Below are 13,072 nucleotides of genomic sequence, written 5' to 3' on the forward strand. Positions count from 1 at the left end.
ACCTTTCTGCTCTCATCTCTCCTTACACTCCTCCCCGTGAACTCCGTTCGCTGGGTAAATGTCGTCCCCCTTCTCCCCCACTGCTAACTCTCGGCTCCGTTCCTTCTATCTCGCTGCTCCCTATGCCTGGAATAGACTCCCTGAACCTCTGGCTGTCTTCAAGTCTAGGCTTAAAGCCCACCTCTTTGCTACTGCTTTTGACTCCTAACCATGACTCTCTCACTCAACACCCTCACTTATCACCCCTACCACTGCACTTTCCCCACCCCTAGCTGTCTGTTCGTCTGTCCAATTTAGATTGTAAGCTCTGTTGAGCAGGGACTGTCTTTTCATGTTAATTTGTACAGCGCTGCGTAAGTCTAGTAGCGCTATAGAAATGTTTAATAGTAGTAGTAGTAATCATAAAATGAGAAGGAAGAATGTGTAATTTTCAAGAATTTAACACTAGAATGAGCCATTGCAGCACTAGAACATTTCAAGGAATTCAGTTCAGGGTTTCTTTTGAAAGAGTCGACTCCTCTCTTGAAGGCCTTGCTGCCCATACTGAATTTAAACTCTTGTGTTTGGCCTTCAAGTTAATGTTAGGTAATTGTCCATTCTATATGATAAGTATTACTGAAAATCAGGCCATACTTGGGGCCCCTTTTACTAAACCGCGCTAGCAATTCCCAGCGTGGCAGTATCAACAAAGCCCATTCAAAATGAATGGACTGTGTCAGCGTTTCCGTGCTGGAATCACTAGTGTGGCTTGGTAAAAGAGGCCCTTAGTAATAAGCCATTTGATTTGTGTTAAGTTTAAACTTCCAGTTGTTTCTTCCACACGTTTAGCTTATCTTATAAGAAACATTTTAATACATCAGTACCAAGTTTATGGAATTTCTTACCTGCTGAATTCAGATGTGAGGATTATGTTAAATTTCAGAGGCTACTGCAAACTTGGTTGTTCATAAAATGCCTTCAACAAGATTAGTCTGTAGTTATAACTTATAATAACTGTTAGGTTGACTGTTTAACTTAGAGACAAACGTTGTCTCTTATGCTGTAAACCAGCTAAGTGTTGCAATGATATAAAAACTTTATAATGGCGATGATAATTATAAAAACATGTCTTATTTTTCACTGGCAACACTACAGAAAATATATGGCACAAACAGGAGCAGACTGCAGCGGTGAACCAAAGCAAAAACAGTAACAATTAGATATGTTAGCACAGCTGGTGTGAGTTGTAACTCTTCTCCACTCAGGGGCCATGTTTTCTGTTAGAAGTAGAATCCTAGAGTAAGTCCCCAGTTTTGTACGGTGTAAGTGCTGGTATTCTATAACCTACGCACTTAACGCCTAGACACGCCCCTGAACTGCCCATGCCCCTCCCACAAAGTTGGGTGTGATGGAATAGTGACTAAGGGCAGTTGAGCACCAACTGCTAATTGCTGCCAATTAGTAACAAAAACACTAAATGAATCCAATAATTTGCTGTTAACGCCAATTATTAAATTAAATTGTACACACACAACTGACCTTATTCTATAAGGGCCTCTTTTACTAAACTGCTCTAGTGATTCCCAGGACAGCAAATGTGCCACAGCCATTCATTGTTAATGGGTTGCATCTCATTAGCTGTACAAGAATTGCCAGCATGGTCTAGTAAAAGAAGCCTTATTTGAGCATGCAAGGTTATAGAATTAGGGGGGTTAGAATGTAAACTCTTTGGGGGCAGGGACATAATTGAATCTGATTATTTATCACCCCTGTACAGTGCTGTTTATGTCAGGTAGTGCTATAACAACGTTAATTATTAAAACAGGCCAAAATAAAGGCAAGCTAGATGCAAAATGTCTTTGATAACTGCTGGGGGTATTCCCAATAATTTGTGGAAGGGGGCTATGCAATTAGAGCGGAGCAATGGTTGCTGCTGTACATTAACGGCACAGCTGAGTGGGTGGAATTCAGTTCGAGGTATATCTAAACTGCACTGAGGGGTTCTTTTACAAAGGTGTGTAAGGCAGGGGCGTAGCTATGTGGGGTCATGGGGGCATGGGCCCCTATAGATTTGGCCCTGGCCCCCCGCCACTGCCAACCCCTTCAACCCCCCTCCCACACTGCCATCGGGTACCTTTGCTGGCAGGGGTCCCCAACCCCCGCCAGCTGAAGTCCTCTTCTCCGGTGCGGCCATATTGCTGATCTGCAAGGGCAGGCTTCTTTTTCTGTGAGTCTGACGCCCTGCACGTACGTCCTGCCCTTGCAGATCAGCAACGCAGCTGTGCCGGAAAAGAGGACTTTGGCTGGTGGGGGTTGGGGACCCCCACCAGCAAAGGTACCCGACGGCGGCAGTGGGGGAGGGTTGGCAGTGGGAAAAGGGGATCGAAAGGGTTGGCGCTGGGGGGGGGGGGTCAAAGGTGATGGTTACGGCGGGGAGGTCAAAAATGGTGGGGGGGGGGGTTAAAATGCCAGGGGGGGCTAAAATGTGCCCTCACCTTGGGCTCTGGACCCCCCTCCTGCCAAAGTCTGGCTATGCCCCTGGTGTAAGGGCCTACACACATCCAGTGTATGCCAAATTGGCATTACCGCTTAGCTACTGCGTGTCCCGGGCAATAATTCAGAATTTGGTGCACACCAAAAACATGCAGTAGAAAATATTTCCACCGTGGCACACCTACCCGGCAGTAAATAGCAGTTGGTGCGCGCTACATGCTTACTACATGGGTAGCGTGAGACCTTATCACTAGGTCAATTGGTAGCGGTAAGGTCTCAGGCCAAAAATGGACACACGCTAGTTTCAATTTTAGCACACGTCCATTTTCCATCCCCTTAAACAAAAAAAGGCCCTTTTCCTAAATGCAAGTAAAAAATGGCCCAGCGTGCACCCAAAAGATGCGCTTGCACTACCGCAGGCCACTCTTTACCATGGCTTAGACCCCTGTATTATCTGCCGTGTTAAGTGTTAAATGCACCCATGCCACACTCCCTAATAGGAATTAACGCCTGGATTCTATATATGGTGCCCAAAATTGGGCACCGATCCAAGATGTGCACCCAACTAACCTCCCTGTTTACTAAGCCAGGCTAGCGGTTACGATGCGCTAATGCCAGCACAGCCCATTCACTTTGGCTTAGTAAATGCGAGGGGGGGGGGGGTGTAAATTAGCTAAGTGCCAATAAATGGGTGCTACTTGGCACTAATTTTGACTTGGGCACACATCTTGCCATCAGGGCATTGCAGGTGGTCCAGAATACGGCTGCTCGAGTAATAGTAGACATATCAAAGTTTTCCCATGTAACACCTGTTCTTAAACAAGTGCACTGACTACCAGTTTTACAAAGAATACATTTCAAGGTACTGACGATTATACATCAGATTTTATTTGCTGAGGCTCCATTTTTATTTGAAGCAAGCCTTGAATGTTTATCAGCCGAGACGTGCACTGCGGTCAGAGAATGCTATGCAGCTTTCCACTGATGTAGTGGTGCGATTACGCCATTGGAGATACAAGCTTCAGTTCCAGCTGGAATCTCCCTATGGAATGCATTATCTGGTCAGCTTCGTCCCTGTGGTAGCTTTACACAGTTTAAAAAAACTTCTGAAGACACAATTGTTTGCGACTGTGTTTTTCTGACTGCACATGGATTTGTTTTTATTTAGCTGTGCAGTGATGATATAAGGTTATTGCTGTTCATTTAATATTGTGTGTGTGTCTGTTTTATTTTATTATGAATATGTTTAATGGAAATCACTTAGTTATAAGTGGTATACAAGTTTTTAAAATAAATCTGCTATAACAATGTGTACCCAAATCCCATAGTACAACCCAAAAGGAGGCATGGCCATGGCAGGTGCATAGGCAGTTCAGGGGTGTTCATTGTTACACAATACCAGGGATGTGTGCCCAAATTAGGCAGCAATAGCAGGTGTGAGTCATGGCGACCAAATTGGCACTCAGTGCTGTTCTATAATGGTCGTTTATCTCTGAGTGTCCATTATAGAATAGCATTGAGTGCCAATTCTTGAGCGCTATTTACTGAATCTAGCCCTATGTGTTTAACATAATTGCCCCCAGATTCTATATATGGCACCAAGAAATCCGTGCACATAACTTAATTAACTAGCTAATCAGTGCAATTAATTGAATGTTAAATATCCCAGGAGCTTCTTGAGGCTTTTTCCTCCTTGTGATTCTACACGGCTCACAAGTTTATTTCCACAGGAGAACCCCTTTGTCTCTGTTTATACTTATGATATTTTTATAGAGTTCTCTCCCTCGTATTTTGGTTTAGTTTGTAACATTAGCACACGACCAATAATTCAGAAAATTGGCCATTTTCTGGCTACGGTAGAAATGGCCTTAATGTGCAGGAAAGACACACATAAGGGTGAACTAAGACCACTACTGCAGCATAATAAAAGGTGCAATACACCTAATGCAGCTTAGAAACAGGCCCCTAAATCACTATTGAAAACTATCCTATCACACGACAGTCCTACCAGGGAATTGCAAAAATAATAATAATAATAATAACTTTAATGGCACACTCATTTTTTTCCATTTGCTTTGCAATCTAATTTTTGCTTACATAAGCAAAAGTAGAATAATAATTATTACTTTTTGCAACAATTTAATTTACTGCTTTGAAAAGGTTTATACAGTACCATGCCCTTAAAGACTCCTCCTCTTTGTCATGGACCATAAGATGGTGCTTTTCTTTTTTTCTTATGAGTTTGCATTTGATGATTTGCAATGCACTCTGAAATGATCTTGTCATTACTTGACACCATGTGGAGAGCTGGGTGTTTGGTTTTGGGGGTAAAAGCTTGCTCCCAGCAATTCAGCAGCTCAAATAGATAATGTAGCATACCACATACCCCCCCCCCCCCCCCCCCCGAATTCTACATAGTGAGAATTAAGTTGCATGTGCAAATCCGGTCATATTCCAGATTGGTGCACGTAACTTAATAAAATGCCAATCAGTGCCGATAATTGCCACTTAAGCAATTACTGACAAATTGGCTGTAATTAGAATTTATGAGCACAACTGTCTAAGCATATTCTGCAACATGATGCACGTAAATGTAAAGTTGCCTAGTTGAAAAGGGGGCGTAGCCATGTGGGCAGGTCATGGGTGTTACTCAAATCTGTGTTGTTGTAGAAAATACTTGGTCTGTGCCTAATTTAGGCATCGGGATTTACACCAAGTTTTACTTGGCGTAATTTGAACGGGTGCTCAGTATCCTATATAATAAAACGCACCTCCAACGTTCTGAAGCTGAGAAAGTGAAGCCTTGAAGCATTCATGCTCTCTCTAAAGCTGTATCCATCTCCTGAAGTGACGTCAGCATACTTCCGAGTACGTCACACACAGCACTGACCAACCACAGGTGGGAGGGTGGGTGCACAGCGGCGATTGGCTCTACCGTTCAGTGGGCATGCACGCTAAGCTGTGCACGGCAGTGGAGATTGGGCGGTTGGCGGAGAGGCAGAGATTTGGGCGGTGTGGTGCTGTAAGGGGAAGGAGAATCGCTGGGTGGCTGGAGGGGGGCAGGGGAGAGAGCAGAATCGCTGGGTGGCTGGCAGTGGGGCAGGGGACATAGGAGAATCGGGTGGCTGGAGGGGGAGCAGGAGAGAGAGGAGATTCACTGGGTGGCTGGAGGGGGGCAGGGGACAGAGGAGAATCGGTGGGTGGCTGGAGGGGAGCAGGGGAGAGAACAGCATCGGTGGGTGGCTGGAGGGGGGGGCAAGGGAAAAAGTAGAATCGCTGGGTAGCTGGAGAGGGAGCAGGGGAGAGACGAGAATCGCTGGGTGGCTGGAGGGGAGACAGAGGAGACACACTCACACCCAGCAGTCTCACTCTCTCTCTGTCACACACACACACTCGCACATTAACTCTCTCTCACACATACTCTCTCAAACATACACACTCCGAGGAAAACCTTGCTAGCGCCCGTTTCATTTGTGTCAGAAACGGGCCTGTTTTACTAGTGTTCTATAATCCGTGTAGAAACTTAGGCTTATTCTATAAAGTATGCCTAAATTTAGGTGTATTTTATAGAATACGCCTAGATGTATTTTTTTTTCAGCGCTGATTTTTCAGGCACCATGAATCTAGCCTATAACACCTAAATGACAAGCAGCTACTGGAAGGAGACAGCAATGCTTTATTCTCTCTTCTATTTTCTGGATTCCAATTCTTTGAGCATATGTTGTGGCAGTGTAATGAATTTGATTGCAACAAATGTATTTTGCATTATTTTATTGTGAGAAGCTGGAGTGATGGGTGTAGGTTCAAGGTACAGATTCACCCACATACAAACTCTATTACAGGATAGCCTTGGTTTAGTCTCCAGTTTTGATTCTGCTTCAATATTTTCCTCAAAATACAAATCTGGAATAGTGAATGAAAAAAAAAAAAAACAACACTCCACAGGGGGGAAAATTATGGGTATTCAGTGTTGTACAAAGTACTAGGTCAAAGTACTTAAGTAAAAGTAAAAATAAATGTATATTTTAATACTTAAGTAAAAGTACAATGAAGAACACATTAAAAAAATCTACTTAAAGAAGGCAGACCCCTTTAAGGGAATGCCGTACACAAAGGGGCGGAAGGCCAGGGGAGCAGAGGAAGGAAGGGGGGAGGGGCAGAAGAAAGAAGGGATAGACGGAGATAGAGTTAGGGAAGAGGGCAGGTAAAAGGAAGGAAAGGGTTAAGAAGGTGAGGGACAGGGATGAAGAGGAGGGGCGTGAAGGGTATAAAAGGCACAGCAAAGGAACAGGCAGCCCCTTTCATCCAGCCAGCGCAGGAAGCAACACTGAACTCTCACTTGCCAGTCACTTACCCAATAAGAGGCCTCGGTGCACGTGTTGGCAGTTCCAAACAGCGGTAGGTGCTGAGGGTTAGTGGGGCAGAACGAGAGATACTTAAGTAAAAAAAGTTATTGCCTAATATAATACTTTTTGTGTAAAAAGTAAAAGTAACACAACTACAATGAATGCAATCATTGCTAATATTCTAATCTCAACATTTTTGCTCTACAATTCAATCCACATTGATTATAATACAACTAAATTTTGAAAATAACTGTCACTCATGCAGGTGCCCTTGTAAGTCATCAATCCAGCACAACTAAAAAGCTTTTCAGCAACTGCACTAGCAGAAAGTGGCTTGTTCAGTCTGATAAAAAGTTAGGCCAGATTGCAGTAATACTGATGTCTTCTGACTGGGTCTGCAGGTTTTAAGGGAATCTCTATCTGAAACACTTGACTTCCGTATAGCAAAAAAATACTTTATCATCATTATCATCTGCATTAGAAAGTAGTGTGGTCTAAAGCATCACATGCACCATCATCTTCTTTATCATGCTGTCCAATTACAGGGAAGGCTTTCATAAAGTTGGAATCATCATCTGCTGTTGTTCTACCAATTTTTCATCTGAGGGCAACCTCTGTTTGAATATTTTCAAGCATTGATGCAACAATGTCAAATGTGTGAGAACCTTTCAGTCTTAAGGCCAGACAAGCAGACTTCCTTTCCAAAGACTAACAACCCAGTGGCCAATCACCTCAATGTAAAATTTTGCATGAAAGGACCAGCAGTCTGTTGTGGTAGAAACATGGCTGTTCCCCAGAATTACAATCAATTTCAGCTTCATCTCCGCTTTAAACTCATCACTTTTCTGTTTGGCTGGATACCAGTAACCAGTTCAACAAACGCAGATAACGCCACTGTTCCTATAGGCTATATTCGCTGAACAGCAAAATTTAAGATGAAATGATCCACAGTTTGCGTGATGGTTTGCAATAGCAAAATCCTATCCCTGGTTTTGCTGTTTCATTTGGTTTACTGAGGAATCATCATTTGTATCTCACTTCTGCTTTTACTTTATACTTTTAAATACAAGCATCATATGTAACTGAATAAAAGTAGTTAAAATTGGTGTAATTATTACTTCAGTAAAAGTTAACAAATGTTGTCTTGTACTTCTTTACAAGTAAAAGTAACAAAACTTTTACTTACATACAGTAACTAGTTACATTTACTTTGTTACTAGTCAACAGTGGTTATTCTGAACTCTAGGGGGTCCTTTTACTAAGGTGCGCTGAAAATGGCCAGCAGTAGTGTAGACTCGGGTTTTGGGCGCATTTTTCAGCACGTCTGCAAAAAATGCCTTTTAACATTTTTTGCCAAAAACGGATGTGCGGCAAAATAAAAATTGGCGTGCGTCCATTTTGGGTCTGAGACCTTACCTCCAGCCATTGACTTAGTGGCAAGGTCTCTCGTGTTAACCGTGCGGTAATCGCCTACATGCGTTCAAGTCAGAGTTACTGGTGCACGTAAAAAATAAAATTACCACATGGGCCATGCAGTATCCAGGCTGTAAGTCCGAATTGTGTGTTGGGCGCATGTAGGCGCTTACGCGGATTAGTAAAAGGGCCCCTCAGATATGATGGAACAGGATTTCAATACTCTTGGGTATACTCATGTCTTAAAGCTGAATGTATGTACATACAGGTGTTACTAAACACAATCCATCAGTAATGGAAACAGGAACAGCTCAATTTCATGCCTGGTTACATCTGGTGAAGATAGGGAGAGCCCTATTTAGTTTTCTTTTAGCAGTAGAGAAGGTACTAGGGATTAGTTGATGGGTGCTGTACACTTTAATAAATGTGTGTTTATTTTTGTAGGCTTTAAGGTGTTATGTTTTTTGAAGTGAGTGTTCATTGCTTTTTGTAGTCTGGGCTGAAAAAGTAATTGATTACATTTTTTAGATGTAATTAAAGTCTATAGGAATGCAGGTCCTCAATATAACATATATCTTGATATTCAGCAGTGGACACAAGAATGCAATGCTGATGCAGCACTTCCATCTATTCAGAAAAGATTTTGTTGTTGTACTTGGGGGTCTGAAAGTGAACCCTAAAATGGGCCCTGTTTTCCAAAACCATGACATTAAGGGCTAGATTCTATATATAGTGCCTGAAAACTCCATGTGGAAAAGAATTGCACCTAGGCGTATTCTCTAAAGTACACTTAAATTTTATAGAATAGGCTTAAATTTCCATGCGGTATATAGAATACGCTGAGCGGCTCGCCATGCAACCAAATTTGGCCATGTTCATTTAGGCCATGTTTTACTTGGTGTAAATCCTGATGCTTAAATTAGGCACAGGTCAAGTTTATTCTATAATAATGCCGTTGTATCGCTCCATGGTGCGACCGCACCTTGAGTATTGTGTTCAATGCTGGTCGCCGCATCTCAAGAAAGATATAGTAGAATTGGAAAAGGTGCAGCGAAGGGCGACTAAAATGATAGCGGGGATGGGATGTCTTCCCTATGAAGAAAGACTAAGGAGGCTAGGGCTATTCAGCTTGGAGAAGAGACGGCTGAGGGGAGACATGATAGAGGTATATAAAATAATGAGTGGAGTGGAACAGGTGGATGTGAAGCGTCTGTTCACGCTTTCCAAAAATACTAGGACTAGGGGGCATGCGATTAAACTACAGTGTAGTAAATTTAAAACAACTCGGAGAAAATTTTTCTTCACCCAACGTGTAATTAAACTCTGGAATTCATTGCCGGAAAATGTGGTGAAGGCGGTTAGCTTAGCAGAGTTTAAAAAGGGGTTGGACTGTTTCCTAAATGACAAGTCCATAAACCGCTACTAAACGGACTTGGAAAAATCCAAAATCCTAGGAATAACATGTATAGAATGTTTGTACGTTTGGGAAGCTTGCCAGGTGCCCTTGGCCTGGATTGGCCGCTGTCGTGGACAAGATGCTGGGCTCGATGGACCCTTGGTCTTTTCCCAGTATGGCATTACTTATGTAATGTGCATAGATTTTGGAAATACCCATTGGCACACCTTCATTTCAACTATGCGACTTAAAATTTAGGCACACCACATTATCGAATACACTTAGTGAGTTGTGCATGTATATTTCAGTGCCAATTAGTGCTGATAATTGCTTAACATCCAATTAACAGTGCTGATTAGCTAGTTAACCAATTAAGTTATGCATATTGTTATAGAATATGCTTTGGTTTTCGTGCGGATTTTCAGGTGCCATGTATAGGATCCAGGAGTAAACACATAAAACTGACACCCCAAGCAGATTCCCATTGCTGAACATTTTTCCTTTCTGTTTCAGTTTGCTGTTCCCCATAACGATGAATGGAGCCGTTTTGCTCGGACTTTGGTGGAGATTCGTGCTAACAGGGGAGACGGTGAGGAAGAGGGCACAGTAGAACTATCAGCCTAACAGACAGAAGACTGCATTCTACCTACTTTTTTTTTTCTGGTTGGATTCTCTGTATTTTATCAGTATTACTGTGGCATCTTCTACCAGCTTAATATGTCATCATTTCTCAGTGCTCTCCATGTTGATCATAATGAGCTTTATAAAACTCAAACTGTCCCCCATAGCAGCTCCAAGCTTTATAATCCTGCCTTACAAGAAAGAATGACAACACAGACAAAAGAGCTTTATGGACTGAGTTGATGCCTTTTAACTACTTAGTAGCTGCATGTACTCGGCAGCCAACTCCAGTGAAACTTCTACTTGCCTGCAGTTCAGCCACGGTTGTATTAAATCCATATGAAGTCAGATATGATTATGTGCAGATGTTGTGTGCTTTGCTGTATGAGATTGGGCCAAAGACTTTAGATGTGGTGTTTCACATGGTGACTTACATCATGAATGGATGTACTATATGAATATGAACACTGCTGCTCCTTATTTACTGTGGTGTGCTGCATGGAACATATTTATTTGAAATAAATGATCCTAAAGCATGGGCATGAGAGAACTGTATTGTCTCTATGTTGCTATAAAGATAACAAAGGTATTGAAAAAAAAAAGAATCAGGTCAGTGATAAAAATAAAAGTGTGAGAGCAGCAGAGGTTTATAGGAGTGGATGTAATCATTTTTGTAATATTCTTATGTTTGCTAGACATTTTCTCACTTTATTTCCTGACTGCTGCAACTTATGTAAGGAAAGTTCAAACTACCTGCGGACAAGAGCATATGTGTTAATGTACTTTTGCAATTCTAGTGCATCCGATCCCACAAGATGATTGTGGCATATAATTAGTACAAACCCAAGTTTGGCTTCATCACAGTGATACTCCTAAAATAATTTGTGGTAACGATAGCTCTGTCCGGTCCTTCATAAGGTTCACCATCATCACTCTTCTCAAATTCCTCTGTACGTTAATCTCTGCTATTCTGCTCAGCTGGAGTACTGGAAGGAGCCTGGCAGAAAACAATCAGCTATACAGGGAAACAATGAAAAGCCAAGAAAGAGAAGGTGGGGAATCTCCTAACCAAACACGTACACTACCTCTCAGTTTCAAGTTCAGTATGTGACCTTTCTGATATAAAAGTTCCATTAAGATGTGAAGCATTGTACATTATGTGCTGTTACAGCATGAAATATTTGATGCTAACAATATTATTTTGAAAAAAAAAAAAACCAGGATAACAAAAAAAAATTATTGGAATGATTTTTATGCTGAATTTTTATTTATTCAGATCATACAACCTCTTATGTACCAGATGGTTGTTTTATGGTGGACTTCACAAGCAGAGGCACAAAATATTTCATATAAGCAGCCATTGTCACAGACACAAAGAAGAACAAACCTTCGTATCACAACAACAAAAGCAAAGACAGCAAAGGCAAAAAAAAAAAAGTCCCAAATCCAAGTGGTGTGATGTAAAAGCTTTGGGCCCTGTTTACTAAGCCATGTTATAGGTGCGTTAGCGTCTTTAACGCATTTTAACCATGTATGTGCGTTAACCGTTTACACGCCTACAATACCCCTATAGGTGCCGACAGAGTTAGTGTGCGTGCTAATTGTAGGTGCGTTAAAAATGCTAACATGCCTTAGTAAACAGGGCCCTTTATTAGTTGGCAAAAAAGACAACACGAATCATGTTTTGGCCATATGGCCTGCCTCAGGAGTCTGTACCAAACACCAAAAGTGACATCACAACACAGGAGCACCAAGATTTGCAAATTAAGCAACGCCGATAAACATGAAGGAAAACTCAGTGAAACAATGCACAATAAATATTTCACAATGATGAAGTGCTGACAACAGCCATTTCATATTCTCATGATAATGAGTCACCTCTTCCCTCTCCAGTCGGTTCAAAACTCTGCTGCCCGTCTCATCTTCCGCCAGGGTCGCTTTACTCATACTACCCCTCTCCTCAAGACCCTTCACTGGCTCCTTCCCGTTCACATTAATTGATTTGATTTGATTACTTTATTTATTTTTTGTCTATTAGATTGTAAGCTCTTGGAGCAGGGACTGTCTTTCTTCTATGTTTGTGCAGTGCTGCGTATGCTTTGTAGCGCTATAGAAATGCTAAATAGTAGTAGTAGTAGTAGTCATGATAATAGTGGCTATCAGAAAAATATTAGAAACCTAGAAAAGAGAAGAATATTATACTTGTTCATCATATAGTGAAAGAAAGGACTTCTCCTCTCTAACTCTTCCCACAGCAGGCTCAAGTGAAAAAACAGTTCGAAGAGGTTAAGCACAAATGAAACTATTTTGAATATTTGTCCTGCAAACAAAAAAAAAACAAACAAAAAACACAGGATAGGGTAGAAGATCGTCACTGTCAAAGTGCTTGACTGCATTCTGAAGCAAGGTTCCACTGACAGGACTCTTATAAGCGTATTTTCAAAGCACTTAGCCTTCCAAAGTTCCACAGTTTTCTATGGAACTTTGGAAGACTAAGTGCTTTGAAAATATGCCTCAGATGTCATGGATACTACCAAAATGTGGGCAAAATCTGTTTATTAGGACAAGTTTGCATTTGATTGTGTAACTGCCTTATATAGAAGCTGGCAATCACCCTGCAACCGTTCCAAGGTTCCATATGAAGCTTTTTGTTATCCTGCTTTGAAGGTTGAATGGACTGTTTCAGTTTCACATTTTATCTCAAAATAATTATGCACTGGAGAGCAAATATTGTTAACAATATTTCAGTTGTAAGTAAATTATTTACATTATCAACATACTTTTGTTTCTCAAAGGCAGGTATTGAGAGTTAAGTACTATCTAG

General features: G+C 41.7%; 1 protein-coding gene across 6 annotated transcripts in view; it reads left to right on the forward strand.

Annotated features, from left to right (window-relative positions):
- DYNC1I1 (dynein cytoplasmic 1 intermediate chain 1) overlaps positions 1-12,185 on the forward strand; it is a 548,409-nt gene extending 536,224 nt beyond the window's left edge. For all 6 annotated transcript variants that reach the window (XM_030200752.1, XM_030200770.1, XM_030200797.1 and 3 more), the window contains one exon: positions 10,141-12,185. In XM_030200752.1, the coding sequence (XP_030056612.1) occupies positions 10,141-10,251 (111 nt within the window). In that variant the 3' untranslated portion in view covers positions 10,252-12,185. The remainder of the gene's footprint in view (positions 1-10,140) is intronic.
- Positions 12,186-13,072: the final 887 nt, after the last annotated feature.

Source organism: Microcaecilia unicolor, chromosome 1 (assembly GCF_901765095.1).
Source record: "Microcaecilia unicolor chromosome 1, aMicUni1.1, whole genome shotgun sequence".
NCBI lineage: Eukaryota > Metazoa > Chordata > Amphibia > Gymnophiona > Siphonopidae > Microcaecilia > Microcaecilia unicolor.